General features: G+C 62.6%; 1 protein-coding gene across 1 annotated transcript; it reads right to left on the bottom strand.

Moving 5' to 3' along the window:
* Positions 1-2,921: 2,921 nt before the first annotated feature.
* On the bottom strand, positions 2,922-11,977 carry KIF1C (kinesin family member 1C). Its single transcript, XM_015813183.1, has 21 exons — positions 11,872-11,977; positions 11,130-11,206; positions 10,840-11,019; positions 10,593-10,658; positions 10,343-10,521; positions 9,969-10,080; positions 9,590-9,667; positions 9,398-9,463; positions 9,061-9,142; positions 8,865-8,943; positions 8,597-8,742; positions 8,282-8,457; positions 7,807-7,886; positions 7,147-7,222; positions 6,644-6,723; positions 6,447-6,541; positions 5,982-6,065; positions 5,424-5,604; positions 5,116-5,188; positions 3,866-4,504; positions 2,922-3,581 (listed from the first exon to the last, which is right to left on the bottom strand). The coding sequence occupies exons 1-21, from the start codon at positions 11,975-11,977 to the stop codon at positions 2,922-2,924; spliced, it is 3,315 nt and encodes a 1,104-aa protein (XP_015668669.1).
* Between the last annotated feature and the right edge of the window lie 733 nt (positions 11,978-12,710).

The raw sequence follows: 12,710 nt of genomic DNA, 5'->3' as shown, positions 1-12,710 counted from the left end.
GGGGGGGGGGGGGGGGGGCGGCCGCCAATCGAAAGGCGCCGGGAAGAGGCGAGCCCGCTGGGGGGGCGCGGGGGTCCAGCCGCCCGTCCCGGGGCTCAGGCGTAGCCCAGGCAGACCTTGCCCCCCCCCCCGTTCCCCAGGCTGGGCTAGTCGGCACCCTGGCCTCTGAGCACGTCGCGAGTGCAGCAGGCGCGCTCCTGCCGGAGCGGCTGGCAAACCCATCCCTGCCCAGCCCCCGCCTCCTTGCCTGGAGGAGGGCAAATTTGGTAAAAAACAAACTTCTGGAATAGCCATTTTCTTCAGGATGGACCCCCCCCCCGGAAGGCTCAAGGCCTGGGGGGGAAACGGTGCTCCGGAGGGCAGATACTGCGGCCCAGGCGGCTTCCCGGGTCCTGCCAGGGGACCCCGTTTCATAGGCAGGACGAGAAAGATCCCCCCCCGTCGAGTCTGGGCTGGGGGGGAAGTGAGGGCCGCTGCTTCCAGACAATCCAGCCGCTGCAAGGGGGGATCTAGAAGCGGAGTGTGGGGTGGGGCCCCACCTTGGCAACTTTGACTTGTGGACTTCAACTCCCAGAATTCCCCAGCATGGCTGGCTCAGGAATTCTGGGAGTTCAAGTCCACGGGTCTTAAAGTTGCCAAGGTGGAACATCCCCGATCTAGAGGGATAATCGGCCCCTTGGCATGCGCAAGCTCTGGGGGGGGTCAGTGGCAGTGAGGCTCCAGCCTTGCCCCCCCCCCCGCACAGGCAGCCCCCCTGCAGGCTGAAGCAACAGCAGCTTCTGTGGGCTTCGAGGGCAGCCCCAAAAAGACACAGCAGGGGGGCCCAAGATGACCCCCAGATTATGCACCCAGTCTTTCTGGGGGAGCATCATCCCACCCAGGCAGACACCCCCAAAAGGAAACGCTCCCTGCTCAGGTTAAGCCGCAACCTGTCCCTCCCCGTCTGGATCCAGATGGCACCAGTGCAGGGATGACCCCTAATCCTGAGTGGCGGGTGACTCAGCCCCCCATCATTTCATGAAGATGCTATGGAGGGTCCCTCGACCATCACCGTGCAGGGAGAACCATCACATCGCCTTGCCTTCTACCCCCAAATGTGGAAACCAGTCCAAGGTGGCACCACGGAGGGCACCGAATGCTGTGGAGATCCAGGCTCAGTTGAGGCTACCTGGGCACGCCAGCCCCCCCCAACAGGCCCAGGAAATGTATCTCATTTGGACCCCCTTGAACTACAAGCGGACCCTCCCCTGGAAAGCTTGTGAGGTTTCCTGCAGAGGAAATGAACGGGGGGGGTGTTCCTCCAAGTCGCAGCACTTGCCACCCCTGTGATCCGTTGCCCGTCATCTGCCCAGGGTGCTCCACGGGGAGAGCTCGCTGCCCACACAGCCCTGAGCATCACATCCCCTTCCCCAGGACCGGAGGGTTCAAAGTGGGAGGGGGCCAGGAGAGCTGGCTGGGGCCCCCTCCAGATTCAGGATTGGGGGGGGGGGTTTACTGGATTTCCTCCTTGGTTAAATCTCCGGGAGGCCCAGACCCATGGCCTTGCTGCTGTGCAATAGGGCAGCTGGGGGGACGACGGCCAGAAGTGGGGACAGCAAGGGTCTGCTTCAGAGGGGGTGGTCCCTCCAAACTCCCCCCACCCCAAAGAGTTGGAGGCAACCAGGTGGGTGTTTTGCCACCTTTATTATTCAGGAATAGGTAGCCAACCCAAGAACACAGGCCCACATCTCCCCCTACCCCCCCCCCAAGCACAAAGAGCAGAGCTTCAGATACAGCTGCCCTCACCCCCAGCAGGGCCTGGGCATCACCCCCCCACACCCGACTGCCAGCTTCTAGGGCAGTGGTTCTCAACCTTTTTAATGCCGCGACCCCCAACAGGTCATAAGTCGAGGACTAAACCAGTCATAAGTCGAGGACTACCCAACCGGTCGTAAGTCGAGGACTTTCCCTGCCCGGGAGCGCTGTGCATGCGTGGTTCCGCCCCCTGCGCCGGCCGAGGCGTAGCTAGCAAGCGGCAGAGACGGAGCAGGCCGACCACCAGCTGGCCCAGCCCAAGGGAGGTAAGGCACCCGCCGGAAAAGGGGAAAAAAATGGCGGACAGCCTTGCTTGGCGACCCCCGTGAAATGGTCGATCGACCCCAAATGGGGTCGCGACCCATAGGTTGAGAACTGCTGTTCTAGGGAGTCTTCCATGGGGCGCTTGGATGCCTGCTTCCCCTGCAGCCTAATGGACCGAGTTGGGAGGGATGATAAAATATTCTCGGAAGTGCCCCCCCTCCAACCCCCCCCCCTTGGCAGAGCGGGCAGGGGTGCCCTAAAGTGGCAGAGAGCAATGGGGAGGGGGAGGGAGCTCCCACAAGCCTTCAATACAGGAGCAAAGAGAATTGTGCCCCCCCCAGCCCCAACTTCTGTACAGCCTTGGAACTATTGTGGGGAGGGGAGGGGGGGCCGGCAGCAAAGTTTGAAATTCTGCTTTTTGCCCCAAGAACGGATTTTGCTTCAGGCCGTATCTGCCTCTCCCCCTTTAAGACCCCCCCTTTCTGCCTCCATTTAGGTCCATCATCCCCAGCCCACCTACCACACAAAGGAAGGGGAAGACCCCTTCACAAGCCCCCACCACGCTGGATTCCGCCACCGCCCCCCAGAAGGCTGCTCCAGGGCAGGGGGAGGGTACAGAACATCCCTGCAGCTGCATCCAGGCAGGCCCCCATCCTGCCCCCCCCACCCAGGGGCTGCACCCGGGCCCTATGTCTACTACACCGCACCAAGCACACTGCGATGCAGCCCCCAGGCTTCTGCAGACTGCAGAGCTAGCGCGCTGCCCACTGGGGGCTGCACTCAGCCGTCACCCCTCCTGTAAGACGGGGGCTCCTCCCCACTACCCTCCGGAAAAGGGGGCGGAGGAGCAGCCACTGGCAGAATCACTGGGCGATGGCGTTCTCCTGCTGCAGGTTGGGTGCCGACCTCTGCCGACGCATGCGGGGCGGGGTGTGGCCCTCCAGGCCCCCAGAACGGCGCTGCGGGTAGGGCTGGTGCTGGTGAGGGTAATAGTTATGCTTGCGTGGAGGGTGCTGATCCTGCCCCCGGCCCCTGCTGCGCCTGGCCCGTGGGCCCCCTTCCAGGGAGTGGCGCCGGGCAGGCTGTTTCGGCTGCACAGTGGGGCTGTCATGGTTGTTGGGGCTGGGGGCCTGAGGCCTCTCCTCACCGGGGGCCCCTTCCTTCTCCTCGCCCACCATGAAGGCGGTGCTGGGCCCCCACGAGTAGCGGTGCTGCGGGTTGCTCTTGAAGGGGAAGCGCAGCTTGCAGTCCTGCGGAGGGATGAAGCGGCTGGGCCCTCTGCGCTGCTGCGGTTGCTGGGGCTGCAAGTTCTGCAGGCGCAGCTGCTCTTGGCGGAGCCAACGGAGGCGCCCCCGGCGGAAGGCGGGGTCCTTCTTCATCAAGCAGGAGACCCGGTCACCGGACCCCTGTTCTTCCTGGAGAGCCAGGGCACCCCCCAACCCGAACTCCCCCTCAGTTGCGAGAGCTCGGCCCTCTTGTGTCAACAGCAGTGACTGCCACTCCTTCTCCAGCTCTTCGTCTTCCTGGGGGGAGGGAGAGAAATGGAGGCGCTGGCAAGAGGGTCCAAAGGGAGGGTACTGCCCCAGAGTGGGGTCAGGCCAGACACAAGGTGGGGAGGACCTACATGGAGAGTGAGGGATGCTTGGCCAGCCCAGAAGGGCTCTACAAGAGAACTGGGTGTTCTGGGACACCAAGGACGTGCGGTGTTTTCCATTTATTGACTGCGGGGGGTGAATCCAGCCACCCTGGCACAGCGGGAGGAGTAAACGGGCTTTGGAAAAACCTGCTGCCTGTGGCAGCTGCTCACCTGGGCTGAGACGGGGATGACCTGCTCCATCTTCACCACCCGATCTCGCAGTGCTCGGATCTCTTCGTCCTTCATGTTGTTCTGGATCTTTACTTCCTGCAGAATGTCTGTCAGCTTGTCAATGTGCGCCCGAAGGTCGTTGACTTCCACGCCCGGTGTGCTGACCTGAGCCTCCGGGTTCCCAGTCGCTAGGCTGCCGCCCGTGGGGCCCTCGGACTCGCCCACGCCCACCGTGTCCCAGACATCCCGGGCCACGGCACGCCAGCTCTCGCGCTCGCTGGTGTCGCGCCGGCCGTAGAGGCGGCAGAGTTCCTTCATCTTGACGATGCTCATGGCCTCGATCTCCTGGCGGGAGTGCCGGAAGTCGTTGAGGGCCACCTCGTAGCAGATCTCCTTGACCGCCTGCATCTTGAGGTCAGCCAAGGTCAGCCAGCGGGGGTCCTTGGCTGCCCGTCGGCGCTGCGGGATCTGGTACACCCGTAGCGGCTCCCGCTTCTTGCCCGAGCTGGGCAGGCCACAGCGGCGCACAATTGTCTGCACTTTCATGGCCGGCAGCTTCTCCCTCAGTGAGGAAATGAGCCGCCAGCTCTCCTCGCACGAGCGCTTGTCCGAATCGTCGCCACTATCCGAATCTGCGTACTGGGAATTTGGGGGAGGGAAAAGAAACAGATGTGTGACGTTAAACACAAGTACTCCTCCACAATTGACCCAAAATTTGTTACTAGACAGTTAAGTAAGTTTTGCCCCATTTTACAACTTTTCTTGCCACGGTTGCTAAGTGGATCACTGCAATTATGTTAGCAACAAGGTTGTAAAGTGAATCTAGCATGGTCTTTGCTGGTCAGAAGGCCGTGAAAGGGCATCACATGGCCCCGGGAGACTGCGACCGTCATATACGCGAGTCAGTTGCCAAGCGTCCCAATTTTGATCACGTATCTACGGGGATGCCACAACGGACGTTGGTGTGAAAAACGATAACTGTTTTCAGTACCATCTGAATGGTCACTAAATAAAAGATTGTAAGTCAAGGACTACCTGCCATGCATCGAATAGACAGTCCTTAACTTATGACTACAACTGATGCTGTCATTAAGTGAGCCACACCCAATTTCCTGATGTTTTTGCTGTGGTTGTTCCACAAATCAGGCTGCCGTTAGGTAAATCCGCCTTCCCCGGTTGACGCGGTTCGTGGGAAGCCAGCTGGGGGAGGGTCCCGCGTGTGCAAGAGGGTCCCGGCCACGCACACATACCAGCCTCTGCTGTTCCAGGATCAAGTCTGCTTCCTCCTTCTCTCGGCGATATTGCGTCTCCAGGTCCTGCAGCCTGACCACAAAGTGGACAAAGCCGGACACTCGAATGAGGACACGGAACACAGCCCCCCGTCCCCCCGTCCCCATTTCCACGGCAGGATCAAAGCTGCAGGTGAGCTCTCCCCCCCTCCCCTCCAGACCTTGGAAAGAAAAGCAGAGAAAAGCCCAGCCCAGCCCAGCTGCAAGGCCAGGAGTGGGCGAGCCGTGCCGCCTGCCCCCCACAGCTGCCCAGGGGTTCGCCCCCCCACCTCTTCTCCATCTCCAGCTTGATGTCGATGCCCTGCTTCTCCAGCAACTCCCGCTGGGCGAAGTTCCAGTCCATGGTCTCCACCTGGCCCTCGGGGGGCAGACTGCGCTCACGCTCCATCCGGGCCTGCTCAGGGTGGTTGAAGCGGAAGACGTGGTTCTTGCCCATCACCACGCGGTTGCCTGAGGGGGGGGGGAGACGTAAGCTCTGGAAGGGGAGACTTAAATCCCAGCAGGAGATGTGGGGACCACAAAAGAGGCTGCCGGCTGAAAGGGGCGGGCGGCAGAACTGTCCTGGCAGCAGAGCCGACTGGCATGTCCAAGGGAGCCCCCTCTGCCTCCCCCCCTGGGCTGGCTGCCCTCAGAAGGACCGCCAAGCAACGAGGGGGCACTGCAGAACCTTTGGGGGGGGGACACTCCCCAGCTCTGAATGACTTTGAAAGCCACACAACCCATCAACGCTCAAAGGCAAAGGTAGGGCTTTGAGGCTGCAGCCCCCCAGCTAGAGGTGCTCTGGGCAGCCCCATTCCTGGGCAGGATGCCCCCCCCTCCAGCACTACCTGATCGCAGCACCTGGGGCTCCATCACCTGCTTCCCATTGACGTATGTCTCAGCCCCCTTGCACGGCTCCAGGGTGACCACAACTGCGGAGGAGACAGGCGGGGGTCAGGACCAGGGGTTCTCAGGAGGTACCCCACACCTGTGGGGCTGAGGAAGAGCTGACCACGCCCCAGGCTGCCCCTGAGCTGCCCTAGCCCAAGGGCCGTTCGGCTAAAAGCCAAGCGCAGAGAAGAGCGGGTGGTAGCTGGACCTTGGGGTGGGCAGGACGATGACCGGGATGTGCCTCCCTGCCCCCCCGTCCGGTAAGACCCCTGAAGAAGGCAATACCTGCTGCTGCCTGCTGCCCCGTGGCCGGGCCCCCCTGCTCCAGGCAAGCACAAAGAGAGGGGAGAGGAGACTCGGTTATCCTGACTGCCCCTGGCAGCCACACCGGAGGGAGGAGCCGTGCCCGTCCTGAGCCTCACCTTCTCCCGTCTCGCTGGTGGCGCTGCGGAAGACGCAGTGCTCCTCCTGGATGAACTGCCCACTCAGCCGGATGTCCGCGTTCTGCTGGCCGACTCTAGCCGGGAGAGCGGAGGTCAGGCCTGCTGCCCTGGCCCTGCCCGCCAGCCGGGAGGGAGGGAGGGAGAGCAGCCCTCCGCCCGTCAGCGCCCGGCCTCACCTGGTGACGCCGTCTTTGATGTGGTAGAGCAGGCACTCCGACATCAGGGGGTCCTCGTTCAGGTTGACCAAATGGGGAATCTGGGGAGGGCAGCCACGGGCATCAGCGGGTGCACAACCTCCGCCTGTAGCCCAGGCAGACCTTCCCGTCCGTTTGCAGGGCAGGGACCCCGTGTGACCAGGCTCGGGGGGGGGATATCTTTGCAGGTGGACAGTGCAACACCTTTGGGGCTGGGTGGGAGATTCTCAACAGGGTCAACTCCCAAGGAGTCAATTCTAAGTGGCAGCACTGGCACACACCTCGCACAACTGAGTGCACCCCAAGGTGGTGGAGAACTGCCTGGCCAAGGGCAGCTGCTCCCGCCCCCCCACCGCTCTCTGGACCCTCCCAAAATGGAGGAGGTGCAGTCCAGGGGACAGACGTGTGTGTGTTTGTGTGTGGGGAGATGGGGCAGGCCAACCAGGCAGGAACGTGACTGCCATGCCTCGGGGCACGTTGCTTACCTTCTTGGGGGAAAAGACCCCAACAGTGCCCCCGTCCTCTCGAAGCGCCACACCCATCTCTGCTAGGAGGGCTTCCCTGCAGGAAAGACAAGAGCCCACAGCCACTGAGACCCCCCGGCTGGGTCACTGGGAGAGCTCACGAAGTCTGCTAGCAGTTTGCCTGGCACACGTCTGTGGTCACGCTAGTTCAGGAGTCTCCAACCTTGGCAACTTTTAAGACTTGTGGACTTCAACTCCCAGAATTCCTCAGCCAGCAAAGCTGGCTGAGGAATTCTGGGAGTTGAAGTCCACAAGTCTTAAAGTTGCCAGGAGGGACCCCTGTTCTAGTTGGATGAGCATCAAAACCCACCAATGGGGAAGTGGCACACCTCCTGCTCAGGTGCTGCCTCCCAGGAGCACCACAACCTGCCAGAGTTGGTGGCTGGCTGACTCTCCCCGTCTGAGCGCTTCTCAGAGGCTTCCCCAATGCGGCAGAGCGCACGATGGCACCCCTTCTGAGGGCTCCCCTGGCAACCTGACGGCTTTGACACCTTATTTCCACACACACACACACAGAAAGAGGCTACACAACACGCAAACATGCAGCCCCCCCCCAAGCAGCCCCTCCAGGGCCTCCCTGGCAAAACCAGAGCACGGAGACGGGGGGGCACCTGTGCTCACCTCTCCATCCGGATGGCCTCCGTTTTCCGCAGTTTTTCCTCCCACGTTTCGTTCAGCTCCGCTATGATCCTCTCAGTCTCCTACAAGGGGAGGAGAAGCGGGTGGCTCGGGCACGGGGGTCCTGCAAAGCAGCCCCCCTGCCCAAGGTTCCCTGCGGCTTGCAGAATGGGACTGGCTGTGCTGCTGCAAAGGGGGGGGGGACCTGAGCCCCAGCGGCTGCCTCTATATCACGCAGGGAGGACGAGACGCCACCAGCAAGGAGTCTGCCTTGAGTTGGGCTGCTGCGGCTGTGGAGGATGGGTAACCCTTGGTTGCCAGGGAGCCCTGGGCTGGAGGCTGCCCCCTGCTGGGAAGGGCCCCCGGGGGGGCAGAGACGGGAGGGCTCGATGCCAGAAGCCAGGCACGGGGAGGGCCCTGCTCCTGCTGTGGCAGACCCAAGAGGGACATGGGTGCATGAGCAGAGAGGGGCCCCCACCTGCAGCTGCTCCATGGCCTCCTCCGTGCACAGAATCTGCTCCTCCGAGGACGGCAGGTGCAGCTCCAGCTCCCCATTGAGGGCCACGGGCTCCAGCAGGAGGGAGGCGTGGGCCAATGAGGCGAAGGGCACGTTGGGCACGCTCTGCCCGCCACCCGGATCGGCAGGCTCAGGCCCTGGAAAGAGACAAGCCGAGTGAGGGGCGCATCTCCTGGCTTCCACCAAAACCTCACCGTTGTCCCCCCAAACCCGTTCGGGTCTCCCTGTGAACGCCTCACAGCCCTCCCCGGAGCGCCCACCCCGACCTGCCCCTACCCAGGAAGCTGGCGCCCGAGAGTCCCTGGGCGGAGAGGAGGTCCCGCAGTCTGGCCACCTCCTCCTTGAGCTCGCGGATGAGGCGGGCGTTGGGGTCCTCGTTGATGATGGCGTTGCAGCGGATCTGCTTGGCCCGGTCGGCGTACCTGGGGCAGGAGGAGAGGGGCACTGAGATGGGGGGCTGGTGGGAATAGCCCGGCCTCGGCGTGGACCCTTGCCATGAGGGGGCCTCTCTCCCCCTCCCGGGCGGGTCCTCCTTCCAGCTCACCGGAGGGTGCTCAGTGTCTCCTCGTAGTTGATGTCGGCTGGGCTGAGGGCGGCGATCATGGCCGTGCGGGAGTTGCCCCCTGGAAAAGGGAGACATCGGAGGAAGAGACTCTAACGACATCTCCCACGGTGCCCACTCCAAAAAGCGGGGGAGGGGTCTCCCTCCTGGCCTCCTCGGGGGTCGCTCAGCTACTCACCCAAGTTCTCCTTCAGCAGCCAGGTGAGCACCGAATCCCGGTAGGGGATGAATTCGGTTTTCTTCTTCTTGTGGCTGCTTTGCTGGGAAGGCAGGAGGGGAAGTGAGTCGGGGGGGGGAAAGGGGGGGAGAGGGAGGGGGGTCCCCCTCCTCCCCCAGGGCCCCAGGGAGAAAAGGAAAAGGGGAACACACCCACAGAACCCATCGTTATTTACCCTCGCTCCCAAATGCACCCAAAGGTCCCATCTCTGGGTCTAAGCCCCGTAACCTGTCCCCGAAGCCCCCCCACCCCCATTTCTGCCTCCCCCTGGACTGAGGGAGCCCGGGCTTCTGCTCACCATCTCAGCCAAGGCGGAGATGACCTTGCCCAAGGTGGTCAGGGATTTGTTGATGTTGGCGCCTTCCTGAAAAAGTGGACGTAGGAGAGAAGAGTCTTCCTTAGCGACACGGACGTGGAGAAAGGGCAGAGGTCACGCTGCCCACCCCCACCCTCGGGAAACAGGAGACCCAGCCCAGCTCTGCCTTCTTGCCTTGAGCCTCATGCCCTTTGCGCCCGACGAGTCCGCTCGCTCGCTGCCCGCCAGGTCCACCAAGCTGATCTTGCTAACCTGGGGAGAAGGGGAGGGGGCACAGGATCAGGACTGGAGGGGGTCCCAAATTGATGCCGCAAGAGTTCCCCTGTGCTGCTCGACCCTGGGCCACACAAGCCACAGGCCTGGGCTCCTTCCCACCAGAGTCCATGTGGGAATGTCACAAGTGTGGACTCTTGTTTGGCGTTTCTCCCATCAGAAATGCCCAGCCCACCTCGAGGGTCCAGGAGGTGGACCCACACTCGTCCAGGAGGACCCCTCTGAACTTGGGCACCTAATGGGAGACCCCCCATCTCCTGGATGAGACTGGCCCTCCCACCTTCTCAGTGTCCAAGTCGGTGAGTTCATCATGCCGGCGCTGCGTGAAGACGATGGTGAACACGGCGTGGGAACGGCTACTGGTTTCGTTCATATTGGTTGCAGCCACAGTCCTGGGAAGGCAGGTCAGTGAGTGGGGGAGGGGGGTCTCTTTTCTGGAACAGCCACCTACTTGGGATCCACATTGCTTGGTCCCAATCCAGGGCTCCCCCACGCCCTACTCCTGTAGCATCCCACCTGTACAGGCCTAGGCACTGGTGGGCTCTGGGAGGCGAGGGTCCCGGGCCAGAGCCCCCCGAGGGAAGAGTGGAGGAGGAGGACCCTCCTTATCCCAGGCCATGACCCTCCCAGCTCCCCCCCCCGGCAGAGGCTCACCTGGCTTTATTGCCACAGTCCATGAGATCCGCAATGTCCTCGAAATTTGTGACGGCCAGCTTGGAGAGGCCCTCCACGTACGGCCCCATGATGGGGTGCTCACGCACACGCAGGTTTCCGCGGTTTTTGGGGCTCAGGAGATCCCGCACGCGCTCACAGTAGATCTCCATGTAGCTCACCTGGGGAAGGATGGGGGGGATTCAGGCTGAGGATCATGGGGAGTGAGGTGGGGGGCAGCCACCCTACATACCTCCACAGAACAGGACAGGGAGGGTGATGCTTCCTCGGCCACGCGGAGAAAGAGGTCTTCGCAAAGCTGTAGGGAGAAAGAGGGGGGATCAGGGCCGGAGGAGCGGGTCAGGGGTAGGTGGGTCACTCTCCTCCCTCTTTAGCCCCACACCCCAGCAAAGGCTGCAGAGGTTGGAGAGGCTGCAGGCCGGAGAGAAGCAAACAGTGGGAAGACCGGCGTGAAGCACGTCCCTCTCGGCTGCAGGCACCTGAGGGATGATGCCCTGCTGGCCCTTCTCCTGCTTGCCCATCATGGTGTACGACTTGCCGCCCCCCGTCTGCCCGTAGGCGAAGATGCAGACGTTGTAGCCCTCAAAGGCGTGGAGCAGCATCTCCTCCCCGATGTCCTTGTAGACCTGGTGCTGGGACACGAAATGGGGGTCCTCCTCCTGCAAGAAAGAGGTCCTCGCGTGGGGCGCCTGACGCACAGCCAGCCCCACCAAGGGAAGGGAGGGAGGGTTCCACGCAAGCGCAGCCGCCTCCCCGCAGTGACACTCACCGAGGTGTGGGACCAGTAGGAGTAATCAAAGGTGAAGCTCTTGGGGGCATCCTTGGCCTGCTTGGGGTTGGCAATGCCTGCGAGGGGGAGAGAAGGGGAGCCCCTCTGACCACCTCGGCCACTGCCAGCCCTCCGCAATGGCGAAGGCAGCGTCACCGGGAGGAGGAGGCTGCCTTCAATGCACCGGAAGGTCTGCCTGGGAATCCGGCTTCAACTGCGCCTCCTCACGGTCCCTGCTTGGGGGGCTCTGTAGCTGCACCTGGGAGGCTCACAGGCAAGGCAGGGGGAGGGGGCACCGGTCTGGGCCAGGATACCCGAGGGGGGTGCGGGGAAGTGTGCCAGCTCCCACTCTCACCCGAGTGGGCCCTGCCTGCCTCTCTTGCACAGACGCAGCACGCTGAGGGATGGAATCAGACGACTTTCCTGACAGCAGCCAAGCCGGATGCGAGAGGCGACAGGAGGGCAAGGTGGGACTTAAAGACATGAGCCCCTTCCCTCCTCCACGGATGCCACTCCTTAGCAAGTCAGGGGTAGACTGCCATTGAACCTGGAGGCTCCTTTCAGCTCTTATTCACAATCGCACCGGTTTTGGAAGCCAGAGCGCCAATGCTGCTAGCAGCACCCAAAAGTTATTTGCCCGGGGGCCTTTCCTCACAGACACCCCCAGCAGGGTCCCCCCTCCCCACCAATATCCCTGCCGCATGGCTTCATCCTGCCTATGGGCACCAGGCAGGAAACTCACAGGTGGTGGCTCCTTGCATCTGGATGACGCAGGTGGCCGCATGGCTGATCTCACGGGCACTGAAGGGACGCACCCGGACGGCCACTTTGACGGATGCGCCGGCCATCCTGGCTCCCTCTCGGCAGTGGGGGAGGGCAGCTTACCTGCAGGAAGATGAGGGGCAGACGGGCCCTTGAGCGTCTTCCTTCCAGCTCAGTGGCAAGGAGAGAAGCCGGCTCAACTGGGGTCAGGCCTTGCACGCTACATTCAGGCTGCGCCCAGGGAAAGTAGGGGCCCTGGTTGTGCCCCTCCAGTTGTGTTCCCCTCGGAATTTCTCTGACCCCAGGAGGCCCCGTCCTGACGCTGACCCTCCATCCAGAAGGCTCCCCACAACCCACGCATCCCGAGGGACAGACGCAGCCAGGTGAACCGGATGCCAGGACCGGGCTGGGCCGTTCCCAGGAACCGGCTGGACAAGCCAGCCGCCCCCACCGCAAACACACCCATCCTCGGGAAGCGCAGCACGCCCCCTTCCCATTTGGGTCACTGAGCAAAAACCTCCAGGTGGTTTAAGCATCTGTGTGTTTGTGTTTGTGTGTGTGTACGGGTACCGGCTCCTCCTGGCCCTGGCCGCGCTACGGGTGACGACGGAGCAGAACCCGACCCAGACCCAGCAAGGCCCTTGGGAAATGTGCCAGAGACCCACCCCAGGATGGTGGCTGCCCACGGCTTGACACAGAACCAGGGCAGCCCATGGTGGGTTACAACTTAAACCCCGGGGGGGGAAATCAGCATTTAGTGGAAGCCGAAGCCCACCCGGGATGGAGATCAACAGCGCCAGGCCCTCCGAAAGACCAAGC

The sequence above is a fragment of the Protobothrops mucrosquamatus genome, unplaced genomic scaffold (assembly GCF_001527695.2).
Source record: "Protobothrops mucrosquamatus isolate PMUCROS unplaced genomic scaffold, P.Mucros_1.0 scaffold141, whole genome shotgun sequence".
In the NCBI taxonomy this organism is placed as follows: domain Eukaryota; kingdom Metazoa; phylum Chordata; class Lepidosauria; order Squamata; family Viperidae; genus Protobothrops; species Protobothrops mucrosquamatus.
The sequence above is the reverse complement of the archived record's forward strand: the minus strand, read 5'-3'. Positions and strand labels throughout refer to the sequence as shown.